Below are 23,787 nucleotides of genomic sequence, written 5' to 3'. Positions count from 1 at the left end.
TTATCTGTATTCGTGAGGGTTTCATTTGTTTCTGTTAGGATAAAATATCAAGTCTCTTATGAAATAATAGACGTATTTTTGCTTTGACTCCAATATTAGCATACAGTGCTACTGTCAAAAAATGCGATGTCAGTTTGTCCCTATCTTATTCACTCTGGTCCAAACTGAAATATCCAAATAATAATTTGATAGATTACAATGTAATACTGTACAACTGTTAATGCCTTTGGATGTTTTCCTGTTACACCACCATCCCATCAGCCTCAGCTGCACTTTTTGTTTACCGCTAAGCAGCAAATGTTAGCATGCTAACATGCAAAATTCACTGTGTGTAAACTTCACAGAGCTGCTAGCATGGCTACAGACTTCTTCTCTTGTTAAATGGCATAACCATAGTGAATTAGTAGTGAATGTTCTGAAGTGGGACAAATTATGTAGAAATTAACTAACCTCATTAGGCTAGATTTACCAAAGTACAATTCTGATGTACTTGTATTAGCCTACCACCTTGACAGTTATCGGGTAGTGATTTTAAAAGCCTCTAACGAGCCTATTCATTATGACACAATGTTATTCAGTAAACTGAATTACATTACAATATACATCAAGTCTCATCTTAAAATTAGCTCTACCTCTACCAGCAACATCAATAAAATGTTGCTTACTTTTGCTACTTTAAGTAAGTTTCGAATTGTGAAGCTAAGAGTTTGTGTGCTGGCAAGTGAAGTACTGAAATTTAAATTTAGCATTCTTAACAATAGATGCATAATGAAAGTGCTTTGGCAAAAAGTAAAGACTTGAACTTTACCTTGTGTCATTTATTTATACAGCAACACGGACCTCTTTTCCTGCATATCATGTCTAGTGAGAGGAAAGTACATTACATTAATCTGACTAATGAGCTATCACATTGAATAAATAAATCTACAAGAACAATAATGTATTTTAATAAGAAATGCTAAAGGCCACTCAGATGAAAAATTACCTCTCAAAAGTCTTAGCCTATAGAATAAATCCGACTTCCCCATTTTGTTGACACGTCGGGACCATGTGAAGTAGATTTTAATAATTGATCACCAGAAAGTGCTGGGAGAGAGCTTTGCTGATAAGCAAAAGAATAGGTTTTTGTGTTTGAATCACAACATCTTATCGATCTTCTTTGAATAACGTTTAGCAGAAGAGTCACAGACTTAGGGATTATTTATGGATCCTTCTTGACCTTAACATTTCCCAGGGAGATTGTTTTTAGGGCTATGAAATTGACTGCCAAATCTGCACGCAGTGAATGTATAAATCTAAAGTGACAGCAGTAATCAAAGTGGACAGATTGGCAGTTTTCACCTTTATTGTTTTATAACAGAAAGACATGCATTATCATCAGAAACAACTAAGGTGGAACAGTCTCACCTGAAGGGTGGTTGCTTTTTTAAGATATCTTTTAGGGGCTTTTTAGCCTTTAGATTGGATAGCTAAGAGATTAACCGAGATGGGTGTGTCTGTGTGTGTGGGGGGTGAGATATGCAGCAAAGGGCCACAGGCTTGAATAAAGCTGAGGATTCAGCCTCTGTACATGGGATACATGCTTTAACAGGTCAACAGGTCAAATTCTTATCACGTGCAGACAACCAACCTGAGAGCATTTTAGAGAAAATACTAGTAGGAATAATGGTAACAATAATAATAATAATAATAAAAATAAACTAAGTATGAATGTTTGTAGTCTCTGTGACCACATGGAATCATAAATGTTTCTTTTCTTTAAATGGTCTACAAATTAACTTATCGTGCTCTTCTTGTTCTTAATTCCTTTTTTTTTATTTATCCTCTCTTGGCTGTTTGCACAATCTGCTGATTTTTGGGTCGAAGTGAAGATGCCCAGAAACAAAATGGTTTAAAGATTTGTTTCATAGAGTGGACTCTATCTGCCCGCTGTGCCAAACTAATACGCAGCAGTTTGAGAGAGCAATCAAATGGAAATGGAAATTTGAGCAGCTTAAAGATGAAGCTCATTTTTCCCTTAAGAGCTTATGAGTGTTCTGCCAAAATGTGTGATTCTCTTTTTCACATCGACTGTACCAAGGGTATACTGGCTGATGTTCACAGCCTCCTTCTGTTTTACATTGTTTACACTTTCACTGTGCCTGATGTCTGAGATTACTTTTAAGAACAATAGTGCTAGTGTTTCTTTGGCATTTCTTCAAAATGACACAAGTATCATGTTATGGCACTTTCTAGTAAGTTATCTTTCACAAAAGTTTTAACTAACAGCTTCGACATTCAGTAAGTCTTTTATTAAAGATTTATGGACCAATTACATGTACAAGCAACTGACTATTCACTAAAAACAGCCACTGTGTTAAACCATAGCAAACAAAATAGTTTGAAAGAAGTTTTTTTTTACATCACCTTTCCAAGCAAAAACTCAAGCGTAAAAGTGTGAGGAACAGATTAAAAGGCGTGTTTAATGTAAGCTGCAAGCATTAGCATTCAAGCTTACTATTTACCCAGTCCAGCCTTACTGTGTAACAGACCTGTGGATCCACTAGACTCTGGAGGATACCATTTTAGTGTCAAGCTTTGCTTTTTCTAGGTGTGAAAAGTACACGTGTATGAAGATGTAGTATTGTAGTATAAAAGTTGTAAGGTAACCAAGGTAAGTGGATGGGTCTATCGCAAAAAGTTTACCCAAGAAACAGAATTCTGTGTCCTGTGTACAACTAAAAGTCAGTGTTGAATTATTTGACATCCATCTTTTGTCCTGCTCTTTATTTGGTTCTGCAATGTTTGCACTCTTGCAACAGCTAGACTTGGGGTATATGGGGTTAATTTTTTACTTTCCTTTCTTGCACTCACTCACTAACCCCCCACAGTTTAACAGTGATGATGGTGGAAAATTTATCACCAAGTATTCACTGCGATTTTTTTCCCACTGTGGGTCTTGCTGTGATTACAGAAAACAGGCTACTTATTTCTACTTTGGATTCTGTCGGCTGAAACAACAACTAGCATATTAGATTAGCTTCAGCTAGCTGACATAATTCTGAAGTTAAAACTGTGTGAAATGGTTAAAACTCAATCTGCAGACTTTTCTTTTAATGTTTCCAGCTGATTAATTTAAAAAAAAACCAATAAACTTCTAAAAGTGGCTTCAATATCCAGTCGTTGGCGACTTATGTGTTATTGTGCTGAAGCGCTGAGGCTAAATTTAACAAGGCCCGCACTGGTGATCCATTTAGAAGATTTTAATTTGATATTTCAAAATCGAGCTGGCCAGAATTCTGCTGGTAAATCTGACACCATTATCATTATAAACTGCACATGTTGTGGGTTGCCAGGTCATAAAAAAATTGCTTTGACTGAAAAGGGATTATTGATAACCTGGCATTCTATAATTTGTTCTTAATTGTGGTTAATTGATCTATAAAGCGTGAAAGGATTAAACAGTAATAAAGACAGTAATTAGAGCTTATAAACCTTTTATAAAGAGCCTGTTAGAATGTGATCTCCCTCATTTTCTTTTATCATGTGACAGTTTATCTTATCACCCTTTACTGTGACCACAAAGACTTAAATCCTTGTTTGTGCTGCATCAAAGATTTAATACTTTTTTCTTAAACTTTTGAAAAACTTTAAACGCCTCTTCCCTGGTTGGAAGAACAAGCCTTTGAAGGTACAGTTCCTTCCTCGCTTTATTTAGAAGCAGAGGTATAGTTTGTCTTTTTAAAGCTACACCTTTCAACACAACTGACTGAGGCAACAAATTCAAAGACTGTGGAGGCAGAGACAAAGCGCTGGAGTGATGAAAGAATTAGACACAGAGAGGAGCAGCAGAGAAGTGGATGCCAGGTAACAAGATAGTTGTTGCTATAAAACAGCTGCTGATGCGTAATGACACTGACATATTCATGAGAGGATCCTTGTATAGATCCTTCTTCTTGGCATGCTGAATCAATACAGACTGAGCAGCTACAACTGCAAAAATGTCTATGTGAGAAATTCTTGCAGCTGTACATCTTGTTGGTGTTCAGATGAATATTAATGAATAACTCGTTGCCTCCATGTATCTGTATATTCAACCGGGGCGTGTGTGACTGGTGTGAATGTTAATATGCAGTTGTGGGGACCAAGTATTAGCAGTGGATTACAGGTGACTAGCAGGCTTTTGAATCTCCTTCCTGTGATACCCTTTGAATGTGTTCGCTCCCTTTGAAGTGATGTCAGTTTTAAAATATCTCAGTCCTTTTATGTTTAACCATGGGTGTTTGCATTCAAGGATTCAAGGAGGAGATGAAAGCATCACAACAGTCAGCATCCATCAAAGAATGGAAAAAAGTCTGGGAAAAGTCCTGCACATAACGAAGCATGACTTGTTAAAACACAACATGAGGCTGTTGTCGTGCCTGCGCCGGGTGATTAGGGTGCAGCAGCGGGTTAAAGAGTTGAATGACAGGCGGATCCTGATGGAGCTCGCTCACTGCTCTGTCACTGAATTTGATCGACTGATTGTGTGTTTTGCAGCAGTAATGAGTTTTACAGCGTGTGTGTAATGTGCCAGGAGCTGATTCGTATTCAGGATGAGATGGCTAATTGTTCACAGTGCACATTCCCCCCAGTCCCATGGCTCCTTTGATTTGGATTCATTTAGCCTTTATTTTACCTCATTATACAGGCCTGCGTTAGTGCCAGGTTGTATGCGAAGTATTTTGCATTGTTGAAATTGACTCTGGTAATTGAATTTAAAAAATCATCTGAACGCTACACCTCTCAAATACAAAACAGAGTGGGAAGGTGCAAATTTAAACTGATTGCTTTTGAAAGGTGAGCTGTATTTGAGTGTTTTTGCTGCAAGACGAGCGAAGTTGACTTGAGTTGTTATAGAAATCATTTTATTTTAATGATCTCAACAACAATCAGCAACAGGCTCCTTTATTAACTCCCTCATACTGCAATGAGAAAAGCGAAAATCCCAAGTTGAACTTGCCAATGCACTGTGCCTCCTTCAACCTTGTACACAAATCAAATGTGAGGAGCAGTTGTGGGGTTATTTCAAGGAGTAATGCTGGCTCACAGCTAAGAGCAGTAAGGCTAGGAAGAGGATGTAGAGCTGCAGTTCAGTAGGTCTGTAAGCCGAAGGATGAAAATGTTCTCTGATGCTGATCCTGCGGTTGCTCTGGATCCTAAACAGCAGCACAGAGAACTGACAAAACTGGGTATTTACTCTGGCATTCCAGTGGCAGGCTCATGTCTGCCCAAAACAAACAATACCCTATGCATCACCCTGATCTTCCTGGAAAACATTCTCTCACTAGTGTGTTTTGTGTCGGGGGAGGGGATCCAAAGCCGAAACCTAACTTATAAGAGCTTGCATTTAAATTTGAAGTGAAGAAAGGCAGCTCCTGAGAAGTGATTCATGTCTGTTCGGGAGTCTCCACCACTGTGACTGTGCAAACACGTTCTGGAAAGATTTCCCTGAAATTTCCCTTGTTAATAATCGTATTCAATTCACTCGTGTCTGTGTGAGTATAAGTCCATGCATGTGAGTGCATGTGTGTTCTCTGCTCTCATTGTGTGGGCAATACACCCCTGAGGGTGGCACCCCACAAAGCAAGTAATGGCACTAAGCGTACAGATAGACGACTGATTTAGACTGAGAGGCGTCTCTAATCTTACGAGTTGTCAGCAGTGCTGCGCCATAGATTAGCCGACTTATTCCCTTTATTTCCTCTATGATCATCATCGTCTCTTCTGTGTTCATCACCTCCCAAACTGCTGTGCAACATCCTACGTTGATATTTTATTATTATTATCAGTTGTAGCTGTGATAATAGCAGCTGGATAGTTGTTGTTAGCAGCAGTTTTTTGTATCAGAACCATAATATTAGTGTTATTTCATTAAAAAAACATTTGCACCAGCTATCATACAGTGCATGTTAATGCACAACAAACCTCAGTATGTTCATGATACTGACTCAAATGTGTCTGTGGCGCTGAGTATTAAAAGCTCTCATGTACTGAAGGCAAAAGTCCAGTCAGATTAATTGTCTTGTTCAGTCAAAATTTTACAGTTTTAGACTCTATTCTGCATGACAGCTAGTGCTTTGACAATAGTTAACCTTAAATGAAAAAGGGAATTTGGAAGAAAATCAGATATTTCATCATTCAAAGTAAAGCACAAAAAAAACATTTGGCAATCAGTATTGAAACGCAGGTGTTAACTGACATGCTACCTAAGCTAACTAAGCTAGCTAAGATTACAGTTTAGCCGAGGAGGACGCCATTAATGTTTTCATTCTGTTGTTCGATAGAAAGAAAATAGTTCCTTCGTGAAATTGCTCACAACAAGGTCTGACAAGGAATAACTATTTACTTTGCAGATTAAGCCTTTAAAAACCTAAATGACCATGTAAATGACCATGAATATTATTATTATTATTTTTTATGACCATGGATATGATGTATGGTTAAATGAAAAAAAACAACATTTATAAAATTAGCTTCATTTCAGCAAGTAAAACGTCAATATTCTGTTTTCCATCCATTCAGTATTACCAGAAATCAACAATATAATGTGTAATATATATAATATAACTCCAACAGTCGCACTCTGCACAATGACAGGTATTTCTTTTGATGCTGTTGATACTGGATCACCAGTCAGCCTTCATTTTCTTGGAAGATTTCATGCCGGGTGGATGACAGAACTGCATAGTGAATGTAGGGTTTTATAGGAAACCAGTCTGAATGGTGTCATTTCTCCATAGCTATTATATTGCACGGTTACTTTATTTATTATAAAAGTTATTTACTTTCTAATGATTTATTAAATCAAATAACTTGACTAATGCCTGTTTAAACTGCAAGCTGAATAAATCCTTCACCACTGTGCATGAAAAAACTCAGGAATTTACTTATGGTATTTTGTTTTATGATGTTCTAGATGTACACACAGACAGCTGACAGAAATACGTCTGAGGTGAGAAGCGCAGGCAGAGATAAGCGGACTTTGTGCGGCGTTATCGTGTTTGCCGACCTGAGGATGCAGTGTGGCGTACGGCCATACACATGCAATAAGATCTTGTGAATATGTGTGAGCCAATCAGTCTGTTGGACTCTGGTTCTCTTGGCGTGCGCTTGATCAGCGAGGAGTCTTTGATGTTGTGCTGTAAGATCTGACGCTCTGATCTGGAGCATGACAGAGACGACATTATGGGAGACTACATCAGGAGGCATGTGGCATATACAATATAATGTTTCTGCTTGAATCTGCACGACATCATGTTTCCTCTGTCCTCATATTCTCAACCCACTCTCAAAACAAATTGACTCATTCCCATTAGAGTAAGCTGCAAATATTACCTTTAAATTGACAGTACAATGTATGCTAATGGTGTCGCAGGCGCGGTCGCGCAGTGTATCCCCAAAGTAGTTACAGAGGTGTCGTAGCTGTTTCTGGGGAAGATGTGGAAAAGCCATTACAACTTAAACTGTGTAAATTGCTGCAACCAAATGTGACCACCCTAACTCATGTGGGTGGTACACTAACAACGAAGTCGAACTCGCCTGAAATAGAAACAGAGCCCAACACGACTATGCATATAAATTTGTGTCTACTTGCTGCTGCATTATATTGTTTATTTGTTTACACTTGGTGCCAGTGGGGGGAAAAGCAGATTAAATAGGTAACTTTAACCTATGGAAGCTGGAAACAGCGGAGGCAGAAAAATAAAAATCAGAGAACAAGAGCAGCAGGGACTGTGGAGAAAAGGCGACAGAGGCAGCAGAGGGAACGAGGATGTAGAAACTGTTTGATTGATCATAAAGGTGCAGATATTCCCCTAACAAGCTTTAGCAAACTGAGCCTCTAAAGGATTCCTTTTGAAAATGGCGACCAACTGTTGTTAATCCACAGATACACGTTCAAAGGTGACACAGTGCAGGCGCATACAGTATATTAGTTTTAGTCAAACCAGCAGGTCTTTGCACAGGATGGAGGCTGAAGACAGTTCTCCTACTAATTATTATCTTTACAGCAGTCGCAGAGTAGAACTGCAATGATTAGTCGACTGACCGCTTAGTTGTCACCTGTTAAATTAATCGCCAGCTTTTTAAATCAGCGATTAATCGTCTTTTTCTAAGTAAAAATCCCAAATTTTATTACATTTTACTGACCGGACACATAGTTGTTTAACCAAGGAACTGATGGACAGCTTAACTGATAATGAAAATAATCATTAATTGCAGCCCTATGGCACAGCAGCATGACATTAAAGTGTCAGCTAAAGTGTATTTTCTCATTTCCCTAGAGACATTTATTTCAGTTTAGCCCAAGTTTGAAGATGTCTGACTTGTTTCTGATTGCATCCCAATATAAGTGCTCAGAAATGTGTTTTATGGTAATAAACATCAGTGAAATATAATATTTAAAACTGTTTTCATTGGAACTAATAAAACACAAGAAATAGTCCCCATGAAAAGTCTTGACAATGTGTTTTCTGGGTTATTCAGAGTATTGAAGGAAAATATTTCTGGAAAGAGATTTTGCTGTTTATTCATTCTTTATGTAAATTTTCCAGTTCACTATCCCCAGTAATTGCATCAATACCGGATGAATCCACAGCTCACAATTTACATTCAGAGCCAGTGCAGGAAGTAGGGTGTCTTTTATGTAGTGAGGCAGTCTAAGGGTTTTGAGCACGGGGGTGTATAGTGCTGAAGACATTGGACTCAAACAGGAGAAAGTCTTTCTCTGACCTCAGCCATGTGCTGTAGCCCTGCCCTAACCACACTTTAACTGCAGTTTATTTGCTATAGTCAAGATTTAGGATTTTTAAAAATGTTGCAGCTGAATGCAGTTCAGCCTCTTGCAGGTTCTTTCATTACGGACTTCTTTGTCTGTTGACAGGGTTAAAATTTTCATTCGTCAACCAATCTTATATACGACCACCACTGAAAGGCAAGCGAGAAAATATGTGTGTGTGATTTGATTGAACTGGCCTTTTAAAGCTATTTAAAGACAGGAAATTTCAGCTTGTCTTAATTGTGCCTTATTTTCCTGCCTCACACAATCTCCATTACTGAGATCTGGGGATGTGGCAACATTTCTAGCCCAGTATGGCAAGCAACACTGGTCATACAAGCTGTGCGGGAAATGGGTGAAAATGCCTAAATAAACACCAAACTTCACTTCAAATCCAAATTTTCAATCAATAAATAAAAGATGAGAACTCACATATCAAGTCTTATTCACAGAAAAGAAAACTTCATTTTGGATGAAGGCAGTAATGTGTAAGTTTATAGACTGGGTGGCACAATGGTTACCAGCGCTAACCGTGTCTTCCTGTTTGTCTGCAGATTCTCTCTGCAGGTCTTCTACAAAATACCCGCTGTGGAAGCAGTAAGACAAACAAATCAACATGGAAAAACTTGTTTGCTTTTGACTCACTACTTCTACATATGTTTTCTCCCTTTGATCACATGGGTTTCTGCATGTTTCCTCCCACATTCAATAAACATACAGTCACAGGGAGGGGAGGCCAAATTGCCCGCTGGTTTGAATGCCAATGCGCAAGCCTCACAGTCACTGAGGCTAATTGGAATCCAAATATAGAATAATAAACCTGCGCTTTGCCCACACTGCTGGTCATCATGGTTATGCCTCCTCGGGGACGAGTTTGAATGCCGACACCAGTCAGACTCACGGCGGTGCTGCCTTTTTCTCGATGTGTGTTGAGTTTGCATGTGTGTTTCTGGCCTGTCAGTGTGGCACATCAGCAGTCGTAACATGCAGTCCCAGTGGAGGGCAGACTGACAGGAAGGTAATGATCAAAGAGGCCGTTTCCTGTGTTTCATGTTGGGCTCAGAGAGAGATACATCTGTACTGCTGGTGCCTCTTCTTTTTTATGGGCTCGGGCTGCAGTTGCGCTCACTCATCTCTCTCTCTCTCTCTCTCTCTCACACACACACACACACATACAAGCACAAACTTTTAGTCATTTTCACACCCCTCACATTAACAGCTACTAACACATTTCTCAGATTCAGCCTCGCTCTCCGATCGTGCCGCACTCCCTCCCTTCTAATAAATCGTTGAACTCTTGCCGCCCGCACGCCGACTCTCAGTCATCTCAAGCTGTCATCTGGACTATATTGAACGTTCATAAAATATTAACCTTAAGGGGAAACACAGGCAACGCCACCCAGTCTGTCTCCAATTTGACCCACCTGCCCCTCACTCCCACCCCGTGTAAGCAGGACTATCTCTCTGACTCAGGTGCCAGGCCACTCACAGATATCTTACCCTCAATCTTGTGTCCACAGTTGCCAGTGGCTGTGCGGACAGGTTTGTACTCTGCCGCTGCTCTGTTCAGCCTGCCAGTTTCTGTTTAATCAATTGAAGCAATTCAGATTGTGTTTGAGAGAGGCCAAATCTCATCTCGGGTTGGATGTTGCTGGAAATGAAGTGCATCCTTAAGGATGGGTGTAAAAACAGCTTCACTTTATCTGGAAGATTAAAACTTCAGGGTCACGGTAATCTGTCTTAATGAAACTGTCAAGTAATCTGAGAATCTGCAAACTCTGCTGCGTCGCGGCAGCGTTTCGGGCACTCGCATGTGTGTGTATTTTACCTGACTGAATTTATACGTGATTTTTAAATTACTGATTGGCAGACTAGAAGATTGTGTGATTGCTATGAGAGGTAAATTAACCAGCAATTAACTGATGTTAAGATAATTACGTAGCCAATCAAATAAAACTACTCAAAGCAGGTAGAGGGAAGCATGAAGAGGTGATTTAATCATCCATAAGAACTCCTCTTTTATGCAATCTTAGTTTTGATCTCTTAACCCTCTTAATGTTGCAGGAGCAGATGTTGTTTTTTTTTGTTTGTTTTCTTTTTTTTTTGTTTTTTTGTTTTTAGTTCATTTGTACTGGAGACTCTATTTATTGGCAAGATTCACACCTTTGTAGCACCGTCCTTGGCAGTGGTCGACCAAGACTCAATAGACCTTTTCTTGATACATGATGATCTTGATTTCATTTTAAGTGATGATTCACTCAAACATCAACCTTAACCCTCGCCACAAATATTGAATAGATGGGTATTGATCTACGCTGAAAAACATGGAGGCTGTTAGGGGAAAGAAAGAAAGAAAAAAAAAATCTAATTTCCACTAAACCTTTGTTGGTTTCTGCATCGACTTGAATAGGTGCCGCAGATGCAGAAGCCCACTTAATTGTGAACGAGCAAAAGAGTAAATAACTGAAAATAAAAAAAATAAATAAATAGAACAATTGTCTTTGGAAACTATTTTAATCCAGTTTTCTTCAGTTGGAATATCTTATCACCCTACATGGTTTGACTGTATCATAACAAATATATTCTTCATGAGTTTCGACTCTTCATCTGAGCTACATGTTGTTTACGCTGAGTGACATGGCTGCACGACCCGTCAAGAGAACGTATTCCACCAGCATTCAGTCTGACTTATGTGGTGTCTTTGCAAACTGAGACGGTCTTGACTGCCCTGGTGGTGAGATTGAAGAGGTGAGGTCAGAGGTGCCCAAGTATTTTTTGCAAAGATGGCCAAAACTGAGCATTAACCCTCTGAAGTCATGTATAATTGTCAGTTGTTGACTATTTTTGATTCTAATTTTATATTTCAGCTTAGAATTTTTTTTATCTTGCCATTTTTGAATCATTTTTGATCAGCACAACCTCACAAGTGTGATTTACTGTTGTTTTTTTCATTTTGACATACTGTATTGACACACTGGACCTAAAATCACACAAAACTCTAAAATCCGACTGGGGAAAATGCGCTGAAATGCGCTGAATGAAGTGCGCTCAATGCGCTGGTGTTTACTGCGTCTTCTTGAATAAAATGCGCGCCCCAAACGCGCACCAAACGCGCACCAAACGTGATGGCAATGGTCATGAAAAAAACAGTGTGTATATTTTTTATCATAACTCGGGTTTTACTTGACATATTAACAAAATTTAAAAACTGGTATATAGTTTGAAGTGCCCACTTTCAACACAAATTAAGATGAAATTGAGATTCAGCGAGGCTGCGTCTTGCAGCTACGTGGTCTTAAAGTGGTCTTGTGATAAGGACGCGCCGGCGCGTCTGTCGACTCCTGAGGGTGAACAAGGAGCCAAAAGCAAAAATGTATTGTTTTGTATTAAGATGCAAAATGGTAATGATAGTCCAAGGTCCCATAATTAACTTGATTCTTGCATCACTGTGTGTTAACAATTCGAGATTCTCCTTATGCAAAGAGTATTTTAACCTCACAATAATAATAAATTAAATTTAATTAAATGAGGTGAGACAGGTGATCACTGGTTGTTCACATATCTGGTTGAGCTGGCTCCTTTTCAGTGGATATTTTCCAGAATTCAATATTGTAGCAAAAGCCAAGCTCACAAGATGCACTGGAGTCCATCCATCCATCCATTTTCTATACCGCTTATCCGTCAGGGTCGCAGGGGGGCTGGAGCCTATCCCAAGTGACTACGGGCGAGAGGCGGAGTACACCCTGGACTGGTCGCCAGTCAATCGCTGGGGCACTGGAGTCCATTCCAGGATAATTACTTGCGCGTTGCAGTTTGCCTTAGTCTTTCTCTCTTGCTTCAAAATGGTTTTACAAGTTCATTGTATGTCATGTTGAGGTGGCATTATGTGTTCAGTGTGTTCTGGGTCATTTCATCACACACTCGGACATTGGTTTTTATGTAAATGTGGTTTGTAGCAATAGTCACATGTCAGACGTTGACACAGCTTATGTATAGTTGACCAACCAGGAAATGAGCCGTTGTGTCTCACAGGACCACAAGTACTGCACGATCACCATTTTTCAGTGGCGACCAAGGATTTCACCACATTTGCCACTGTTCTCTGTTGTACGTAAACTGATTCTGTTTCCAGTTCTGAACTGTTAGTCAGACCAAAAACGCCATTTCAAGACAACAGCTTGAAAGTGTGACAAGCTTCCTTCATTATTCTGGTTTATAGACTAAACGATAAATCAGTCAATCGAGTAATAAGTTGCAACCCTGTGTAGATGCTGATAGGTGCAAGACGCTCAATAATTGTTTATTGTCAATATTATTGAGGTTGTCAACTGTTTAAAAGCACACTTAACAATATAGTTCTTTTGTTCAACCTATGTTTTTATTTACATTTGCCTTTCGCTTAACTATTGCCTGCCGTAATTCACACCGAGTCTTCTTCTTCCAGCTTGTCAACAAACACCAGTGAACCCAAAGCTGACCCTCTTTTACACACTCAGGGCTGGCAGCTGATCCCCCAGAAAAACCAACAGCATCTCTGAAGGGGGGCGGGGGGGCGTAGCTGGCAAGCGTGAAAAGCTTCAAATGATTGATAGCCATTTGTTTTGCCTGCTTAATACAACATAAACTCTCCAGCGATTCATCACCAGAGCGAGGGTTTTCCACGGTGCCTCTGCAAAGCCCACTAAAAATAATTCATTTTCTGCAAGCTACGAGCCAGGCACTAATGTTAAATATTCATGCGGGTCCAGTCTAAATGATGTGGCCATTGGCACACAGTTAGAGCACACTCTGTGGAAGGGAGGAAATGTCAAGCTGTGAATAAATGAAAGCAGTGGAGCCGTATATTACTCTGCCATTGTGAATTTACTATAGTTGCCATTTTGTCCGGCCACTTCAAATAGATCTCTTTTATAATCAATACACTCAGTAAAACATGGAGCATATTGCCACGTTGGCAATAACGTGGCCTCGTTGTGTTTGCTCATCCTTTATTCACTGTTTGTGTTTGTTGCCTAATTTGTGCCTCATGAATGTTAACGGAGGACTTTGTGCTATTTCTGTGGCAACAGTCGGCGTGTTCAGTGGAACAGACCATCAAAGCGAGCAAGTTGACTCTCTTCAAAGCTATCGATGCACCGCGAGCTCCTCTTGCCATGTGAGATCAATATGGCTTGTGCCAATGCAGCTGTCACGGTTTGATTCATATTGATCGTATTGCATTCATTTCTGAGATGTTTTCACAGCATGGCATGCTGATATGTAGGAGATGTTGTCATGGATGCGCAGAAATTGTTTTGAGACATTATAGGTCATCTTCTGCTATGATATCAGTAAGCACAGTGGAGGGAAAGGGCAAAAATAATAGAACTTACTGGGTTGAGTATCCATTTAGAGGAACTGAGATAGAGAGCATAATGTCCGCTGTGCATCATTCGGGTGGAATAGGGAATGTTAAATGGCCTCATATTGACAGACACACTCTACCAGTATTCATTTTTATCACACAGACACACACATATGCGTCACCCGCTCACATTCACACACACATCTCTTCCTGCAGTCTCTGACTAATGAGGCCTAGGGCTGGAGATGGTTCCATCAAGGAACTTCCCCGTCTTTCTTTCCCTCTCTGTCTAACACGCACACACACACACACACACACACTATATCTCTCGCTCTTCTCCCTCTCTAAAACATGCACCTGATTGATAGCAGTGATTTGAGTGAGAAAAGGGAAATGGGAAATTGAAAAATGGCGGAAGAAGATTGGAAACAACGCACTGATTATAAACTCTGTGAAGAAACAAAAGGCCCTCCCTCTGCCTTTTCTCTTAGCATGGAGGTAGCAGGTGTGTGTCTGACAGGTGCCTGATTGAGGCGCACAAAAGACATTACAACTGCAAACAAATGGACGTGTTTAACGTCCCCGGATGCAGTTAACGTTTTGGGCTGATAGATGTGATTATGAGTATATGAGCAGAGGCAGCCAGAGAATGGGCACAGGTGTTAGGGAGAGTGGAGCAGAAAAAGGAGCCGTGTTATTGTTGTGATGGTAATAATCCATCTATACAATTAATGATATGTCATCGCCAAGGTCATCAGCCTCAGGGGATGTATTTAATATGTCTCATACTGTAATAATAGAGGCTCTCTTTGCTGGGGACAGATACACAGGAGGCGTGAGACCACACAGATTTATCATCATGAAAAAAAAAAACAACAAAGTGTGAGTGTAAAAATTAGAACAACAGTCACTGTGTTCTAAATCCACTGATTTACAAAATAACCTCAATTATCTCGATGGCATCGGCATTTATTTTGGTCTTTTTATGTTTATGTTCTCATATTTCAGGATGAAAAAAAACAAAAAAACAATAGCACTTTTATAACAGTGGAATAAATTACTCGCTACCTCTAACAGCTTTGTGTGTTCCATAAATGAGGGAGCGTCTTGGCCGAGGCCCCGGTGGTTTAATATTCACTGAGAGCTTCCAGACAGTGAGTGGTGGTGCAGCAGCTGTCTCTTGACCCTGCCGGACCCCCACTTACCCCTCTGACCACCTCCTTTCCACTGGGCAGGCTGTGGCGATGACAAGCCTGTCAGAAGCTTCTACTAATGTCCTAATTACCCCTCACACACACACACACTCACATAGAGAGAAAAGCTTCTGTGGATGTACGCACATTCACAGTGAGTAAGCAGGTATGCTGGCTGACAGGCTAGAAAGCACACACACACACACGCCATTGCGTCTGTGAACGCTGCTCGTGTGGGTTTTCCTGGCAAGAGACCATACTATAGGTGAGGCATTACAGCGTCTCCAGAATAGCAAAAATCCCTCCCTAAAGACTCTTTGAGAGGCTTTGATTTGTATCGTTCGGCGCACGTTTTGATCCAGGCAGGCCTGCATGTTAAATCACAGCCTCAGTTTCTCTCCGTCGGTAACAAAAGCAGACACTCCTGCTGCAACTTTCTTTTAAAAACTGAGATCGAGGGGCTGAAAAGAGACCTTGCAGTCCCTGTCGCCTCTGAAGGGGGCATAAACACACACACACACACACACACAGACGCATAAAAAAGATGCCGTGTCACCCGAAATAGACAGTGTGAATGGGATGTGAGGTGTCACTTTGCCAGAGGTTAAGCTTTGTCTCGGCTTTAAGGGAGGATCTGTCTCTGCTGCATGGTTTTCGGGGGCAGAACACACTGCTGCACTTAAGTCTACGCTCAGTCAACTAGTCTTGTTAACATAGCAGAGTGAATGATTGTGCCTGGTAGGAAAAAGGAAATCATTGTACCTCCCAGCGAATGCAGTTGCTTGGTGATTTATAGACCTCTGAAGTCACTGCATTTGTCACAATCAGCATTACTTAATAGTGTGTTATTATGTTGATTTGAGACATCCTGCCTACCAGGCCCAGTCTTGTTTTATTATGTCAAATTACCTTTTTGATAGATGTGTCACTCTAAATGTGAAGCCACCGCTGCCTCTTTTAATTCCGCTTTTATTTTTGCATTTTGATGCTGTTTTATTTTTATAACAGGGAGAACTCAGTGTCTGTCATGTGAGCAGTCTGGCGTCTACAGTAGTCAGAAACGTGTTAGCGCTCCCTTTTTTCTTGACACGACTGTGAGAGCCGAACACTACCTGAGTTGTCATTAAAGCAGCTGGTTGCTGTTTGCAGCTTCTTCTTCTTCTTCTTCTTTTTTTTTCACTTTTGGCAGCTGCACAGACGTTTTCATGTGCACGGTGAGTGACAGGACCCAGTCACGTACACCGATGTGATTATGCAGCTTTTTTTTTTTTTTTTTTCCCTATCAAAGGCATTACTGATGTCTTATTTTAACCTTTTATTCATAATAACATCTGTCTATTATTATTTATGTCCAAGTCTGGATGCCCATGGCACTTCATCTAAGAGAAAAAAGGACACCAAATTCAATATGTCGGCTTTTTATCTGCCAGCATTTCTGAAGGATTATCCCTTAATCTCTAAGAGTAAAGGCTGTCTTCAGCTACATGTGCCCTTCTGACTTTTCATGAGTACAACACAAACATTCGGGCCATAGATTGGACTTTTACAAAGCATGTCCCATTAACAGAGAGCAATTAACCTCCTCTGTGGGGATATTTGCAAAATCTCCCTTCTATTACAGTTTATCATGCAGGAACATGCTTTGCATCTCTTGTTATCCTACCAGATTAATATGTTTTGGTTGACACCGGGGAGAACTAATCTGAGTATTCCCTGTAGTGTTGGCAGGTAAGCGTTTGCTGATATCTCACCAACAGGATGGGCTGGATTAAGATGTACCTGACAGCTGATGATGAGAAAAGAAGCGGGTCAAGGCCGTAAAATGCAACTAAATTACTGAAAAACGCACAAAGCAAAAAAAAAGCAATTTTACACTATCGCAACACAAGCCAATACAGGCATACGTGTATAATCTGTTAGAGTAAAAGCCTCCACTAATAAGCATGAAAGTTAATTCTTTACCTTAGAAACGGTAGTTTGAAAAATCACAGCTCATGATTAGAGTTGTGATTAGATTTTCTCAGGTGTTGTGAAGGTGGATCTGTTGGCATGCAGCTGTCATGATTTTCATCTGTACGTCACTTTATTTACTCAGTTAATCGCTGGGTCTGAGAAAGGTCAGACGATGGTGAAAAGTGGCTATCACAATTGTCTTAAACCTTAATTTGCATATAATAACAGCAAAAACCCTAAAGGATTCAGTTGGCAGACGTGGAAGCGCCGATAATAATTAAATTTAAGAAGCTGAGGTCAGTGTTTTATATATTTATTTAGATCAGATTAGACTGAACTTAATTTTGAATGTGCAGAGTACGGCTACGAAGCCAATGAAATGCAGTTAGCATCTAACCAGAAGAACAGTAAAGAACAGTATTATTTACAAGAGTGCTATTTACATATGATTAATGAACTATCAGAATTTTTGCAAATTCATTTCCTGTTGATTGATCGACTTTGCTCCGTTGTCATGGTGATCGACACGCCAATGTGTGATGTGATACCCCCCCCCCCCCCATGCAGTATAGGCAGCAGTACAGGAAATGGATGGATGGACATATAAAATTAAAGGGTGTCTAAATATCTGTAGGGAATATATGAAGTATTTACCGTGGATTTGAAAATGAATCTGCCTGGCAACAAAGACTAAGGTGTTGGACGCTGGGTTGTTTTTTTTTTTATTTTTATTTTTTCTTTTGCAAGGACAGCTGAAGCTCTTTGATTGGTTTCTTTTGTGAAAATTCCGACCTCAAAAGTCTGTTTATTGGGTCCACTCTGCAGGAGCTTGCTTTTCCATCCGATTTCCTTGAAGAGAAAAAGTTTGAAGCCCACCTCTGATCCTTCTAATTAAATGAAAACACAGTGGGCTACACACAGTGAGACAGCATCGCTCCACACACACACAACACACACGCACACACAACTACACCGAGTTCTATCATCCGACTCTGTTGTGCCCTCTTATGCGGTGCGATCACACACTAGGTTGACATGCAACACGCTGCAGATCATGAGCATAAATAAGCAAGGGAATGTTTTACCTGAAAGAGAGAACATTAATTCAAAGGCATCACACTAGTACTGAGACGAAATGTTGCCTCATTAGTGTTACCCCACTGCTTTTACTGAGCGGCAGCGAGAGAGAGAGAGAGAGGGAGGCTATGTGCCACTCTTACCACACAGACATCCAGTCTCCTGAGATCTCAGTTTGCCTCAGTATCTTAAAAAGAGTGCAGATTCATATGAATTTGTTGGTGTGGCAATGGGCTCAACACAGACGCATGAATACCAGAGCACTTAGAGCCTCGCTTCTCATAGAAAACATAGTTTGGTGCGAGAATGTGCCCTTTCAAATGTCAACACGGGCATGTTTCCAGGAGGAGACGTGGCATCAGTACAGGTAGAAAGTGGGAAATGTTCCACTTTTCTGTTTCTGAACATTATGCTGCTCGTTGTGTGGAACAGGAGGATGGGATTTGGATGAAAACGAGGTGAGGAGACAAGGACAGGCATTATTTGGAGGACGGTTGGCCTGCCCGCTCTCATCCTGCGTGATTGACAGATTGGTGCAACGGCTGCAGTCGCGCGAATGCCATCACACGCGTTTTCCCCCAGAAATCTGTCTGTCAGCACTGTCTAAGCAGAGCGACAGCCATGACATCTAATCACAGTCGAGCTGGCACCTCATAACTTCTACCTAATGTGCTGCAGGTACAGAGGAGAGAAGGGGAGCACGGCAGACACACCACAACGCTATTTATAGCCCCTTCAGAGGCCACCAGCAGGAAGTGGATCATCCTGAAGGGTTAGGGAAGGTGTCACCACACTATATCACAAGTCTCTCTGTTTAGATATAGGTCTCTGTTGACAAGATTAAATGCTGAGATGCCCCAGTGTTATGGTGATGCATTTTTCTGGGTTACACTCTTGACAAAGTAACATAAAACGAGGGCAGATATACTACACGTACAAGATGATAATGAGTCATTTACATAATGTTGCTACAACATTATAATTACCTGGCAATTAAAGCAGCTCAAAAGCCTCATTATGGGCTGTCCTGAGGGCTGGTTGGACTGGGACACATACGGCGTGCTCATTCAAGCTTGAGTTCGAGTCTGGCTATCAACCTCTATCACTCGCGGTCTCGTTTTGTTCAAGTCACTTTCAGCTTTGGCAGAATTACCCCAGAAGCCTCATTATGTGGCATTATCGCATGAAAAGATTTGACTGACAACTTGGAAGTTTTAAAGACTCCAAGGCTTGAGATATTGTAGCAGTCTCCTGGACAATGTTCAAAATTTGTTTCCCATCATGTGTGATTTGTCACTCACACTTCTTTGTCCTGAGGGAATTGCTGACACATTGAAAATGCACAAAGGAGTATAACAAGGACATGTGTCATACCTTACACCCTTATTACGCCGGCAATGACAGGCTAGACAAGCAGTCACTTCAGCATACTGTACGTTCGCCACTGAAGCTCACATTCCTCACAGCCCGAGTGAAGAAGCTCCAAGGTGTCGATATAATAAAAGATGGTGTGTAAAATGTGAAAATGTGGATATGGATGTGTGCAAGAGGGCGAGGGGCCGGGGAAGGGATGGGGGGTTGTTTATGAATAGCAGACAATGAATGATGGAAGCTCTCCCGGGGGTGCAGGCCCTGAGCATTGCTGCAGGGACTTGGGAACACGCCAGTCTCCCATGCCCCTGTGAGATGCCAGTTTTGGGTGGGCACCGTTCCGAATGGGTGCTCTTCTCTCCAGGATACACTGTGGGTCCTGGGGGAGGCAGTGGCTGCTCCACAGAGGGGATTGGCTGGAATCTTAATTAGGGACACAAAGGGGTATGGGGGGGGGGGGGGGGGGGGAGAAAACAAAGTCCACATATTCCCTCTGTGCATCCATATTAATATAACAAGTGGCTGAAGAGAGAAAAATGGCTCATTATGTCAGGACTGTAGACACCTGTGGACAAAACAGAAAGACTGGATTTTAAAAATGACACATTGTGGCACCTTTTGTACTGCTTTTAATTGATGGAAAATTGCACACGTAGCATATGGAGCCTCAGTTTAATGAATATCAACACCCCCTTTTAGAAATTCTGACTGTTTTGGTTTACAAGTGGAATATTGCTCTCTGCTTGCATCCTGTCTGCTCACAACCTGTCTGTTTTCTCCTCCTCTGCTCTCATCCCTGCCTGCACTGCAACAGGAGCTGCTGAAACCGTGACAGGTACTCTTTCTTTTTTGCTACCTGCTGTTCATTTGGAAGTGCTCGCTTCTGTCTGTGTCTGTTGATTGGCTGTCCGTAGCAGTCTGTTCATCTGTGCATATTTACATGAATGGTTGATATGAATGTTGGGATTTTCTTTTCAGGATGGAGGAGAAAGCCACGCACTCACTTTGCCAATCCACTTATTTTCAATTCTCAAATCAACATCTCGCCACATGCAATGGCACATTTCCAATTATAATCAGGCCAATTGGTTGCAGCTTTAGTGTGTCTGTTGTTAATTAGCTTTTTAGTGAGCTCTAAGATGCTAGGAGGTGCACTTTGCCTTTCTTAATGATGCCAACAGCAAAAATAAATCATACTGGTTGTAAGTATCTCTCATGATAAGAACCAGTAAAGCCGTGGAAGAAGCTCTGTGAGGCCTAACCACACTTTGCCAAAATGATCATAATGATAATGCTAACTGATGTTTAACAAGTAGAATGTTTACCATTTTCACTGTCATTTTAATTAGCGTATTAAAGTGCAACTAAGGCTAAAGGAAACATCACTAGTTTTGCAACATATTGGACAAATTTGTGCTCATAAAGTAACAACAAAACAACATTTTGCTGTAATCAGTCCATCACTCCACAATTGTTCTCAAATAACATTTACAGCACATATTGTCTGAACATGAGTCGTGTGGCTGTCTCCTCCTTTCTCTGAGCTGCAAACTAACACCTCGCCACAGCAAGTGGACTAACCCTTCTGTTCTTTATGTTGTTTTCTCTCTAACATAGCAAGAGGTTGCTGTGAATTATTGAAAGTGACGGTCTGGATTTAGTTGGTATTAGCAAAGCCAAACTGGGGCAAAATTAAAAACAAAACACAATAGACGTGTTGGTACCACTTTCTAATACGTGATCAGTGTTGGCCATGAAAACTCAAACTGTGATTTCTGCATCCCAAGGAGTTTTAAACACTGCCCTAAATGCTTTTACTTTATTACATTAAGAATTTCTCAGGTAAGCTGCCCTTTTGAGTTTGAAACATGCAACTGTATTTAAGTACAAAGCTGAGGTACTGCTTGAGGTACTTTACTTGACTATTCCCATTTTATACCACTTTATACTCCACTCCATCTCAGAGGCAAATACTGTGCTTCTTACTCCTCTACATTTGTCTGACAACTTTACTTACTTTTCAGATGACAAGTTTTCATAACCTTCTTGTCCAGTGAGTCCAGTGGAATCCATGTTTCGTTCCTTTGTGGGTTGAGAATATTCTCCTCCTTCTGAAAGATATGATATGAATTAAAATGTCTCAAGGAGAGAGAAAAACACAGAGAATGTGTGGGAGAGAGTCAGACAGCAAGAATGGAAGTTTGATTTAATGTTATGTTAAATTAAAACATGTTACGTTTAAATGTAACGTGGATAAAACTTTAAAACTTTGCCTCATCTATGAATATATCTGTCTGAGTCGCTTCAGATAGATTTTCAGCTCCTAAGATCCAACACTACTTCACTAATCAAACCGTGTCTTTTTGTTTTCGTTGTTTTTGATTGAAATTGATTGATTGTGCTTGTTATCAATCATTTCATTTCTATCATAAAAACGACCCGCACCTTTCTATGTTGAATAGCCTCATCACGCTGAGCTTCTAAGAGACCTTGTCTTTGGTAGAAAAGAAAAAGATGCTCAAATTAGTGGGTATGAAATTTTTTTTTGAAACCTTCCCATTCACTGCATCTAGGAGAAATGGCACTGTGCTAATTATACCCTGAGACAGAAGCCTTCTTACTTGGGAACATCCTTAAAACAGCATTTCATCATGAGGATCAGGGTTTAATGACTGAGCAGGATAAAGACGCACGGCAGTGAAATGGCAGCATCAGAGAACGAGAGGGAGAAACTTTTATTGTTAATGACCGTCTGTAGTTCGTGTTGTTCCTTGAAAGGACACGAGTGCTGCAGACAGCGGTGACTCAAGGGAGAGGAATTGGGGGCTGACTGTCCTGCTTTTTGCTACCCACCTTTCATGTCGTTTGATGTGAAAACAAGAGAGGAAAGTTCAAAGAGAAAGCCAACTTGATTCAAAGGTGCCTGTCTCCGAACTTCTGCTGGAGGAGCCGGCCTGCTAATATTTCTTGATTTCGTCAACTTCTGTCCAAATTGGTGGGGTTAGGTGCTGTTTAGCATTTTGAGTACGGCTGATGAGCTGAGCCTCCGTGCCAGACACTTGATTCCAGATTGTACATCCCCTCTGAGAGCACACAGACTTTTGAAGGTCTGTATTTCCCTCTGACTGTTTCATTCAGTATGTTGTGATGCAGGAACAGGAGGGCAGCCATGTGTAGAGATACAGGCACTTTACTCTTCCAGACAGCTGCTGGAATGAGTATGAATTTATCAGCCAGTCATCTGTGCCATGCCTCTGCCCACTCCCCCTCCACTCCCACCCACCGCCCAGAATTAATGACTGCCTCTCCTCATTTGCACCCAATCATGACCAGGATGCTGAGGCAATTGAAAATGTTTACTCCAATTGCAAAAACCCTCCATGTTCCACAAAGTGGCCTGTTTTCACTTTGATGGGATTGCTAATCACAGCGACGTTATTTATGTGTGTTTTGAATTGGAGATGAGCCGAGGCTGTGATATTGGAGGGGGACCAACCTTGCTTGGGGCTGCAAAACCTTATGGAGAATTTATCCATTGCATTCCCTTTCTCTCAGTCCAACAGATTGGGAGCAGAATAACCTTGCTTTGAGGCTGCTCTGCTGTTTTGACTGCCAAATATATTACTTTTACAGCGATGAAATAAAATAAACATCAAAACACTTCACATTGCCTTCGCCTTGTCTTCTGTAGCACTTAGTGCATGTTCGGAGGAGCCCCAGCACACTTGATTTCATTACACTTTTGCATCTCGGCTCTACACATCAGATTAGTTTTGATTTGACGCTCACGATTATCTCTCATTTTATTGATTTATTTTTTCATGTATCGAGGAAGTAACTAATCGCTCACTCTTCTTGTTCCTTGATTCATTCACTTATTCAGTGATTTGTAAGCCAGTACCGGGCCACATTATGACAGGGCTGAGAGGAAATGTGAGTTTGTAAAGACAACATTCATAGTTGGCCACACTTTCTTCCTCTTGGATGCATGCTTACAATTGCAAGGATGCACCTGATCATGTTTTCATAGTCTCACCCTCACACACTTCATG

The 23,787-nt window shown here is 40.8% G+C and overlaps 1 protein-coding gene across 4 annotated transcripts in view; it reads left to right on the top strand.

Moving 5' to 3' along the window:
• The window catches only part of cadm1b (cell adhesion molecule 1b), a 132,628-nt gene that overhangs the window by 70,223 nt on the left and 38,618 nt on the right, over window positions 1–23,787 (top strand). For 3 of the 4 annotated variants that reach the window (XM_046389408.1, XM_046389406.1, XM_046389409.1), the window contains exon 2: window positions 20,550–20,570. The exons of the other annotated variant lie outside the window; for it this stretch is intronic. In XM_046389408.1, coding sequence (XP_046245364.1) covers window positions 20,550–20,570 — 21 coding nt within the window. The remainder of the gene's footprint in view (window positions 1–20,549; window positions 20,571–23,787) is intronic. 4 annotated transcript variants of the gene reach the window in all.

The sequence above is a fragment of the Scatophagus argus genome, chromosome 5, assembly GCF_020382885.2.
Source record: "Scatophagus argus isolate fScaArg1 chromosome 5, fScaArg1.pri, whole genome shotgun sequence".
NCBI classification, from domain to species: Eukaryota; Metazoa; Chordata; class Actinopteri; family Scatophagidae; genus Scatophagus; species Scatophagus argus.
The sequence above is the reverse complement of the archived record's forward strand: the minus strand, read 5'-3'. Positions and strand labels throughout refer to the sequence as shown.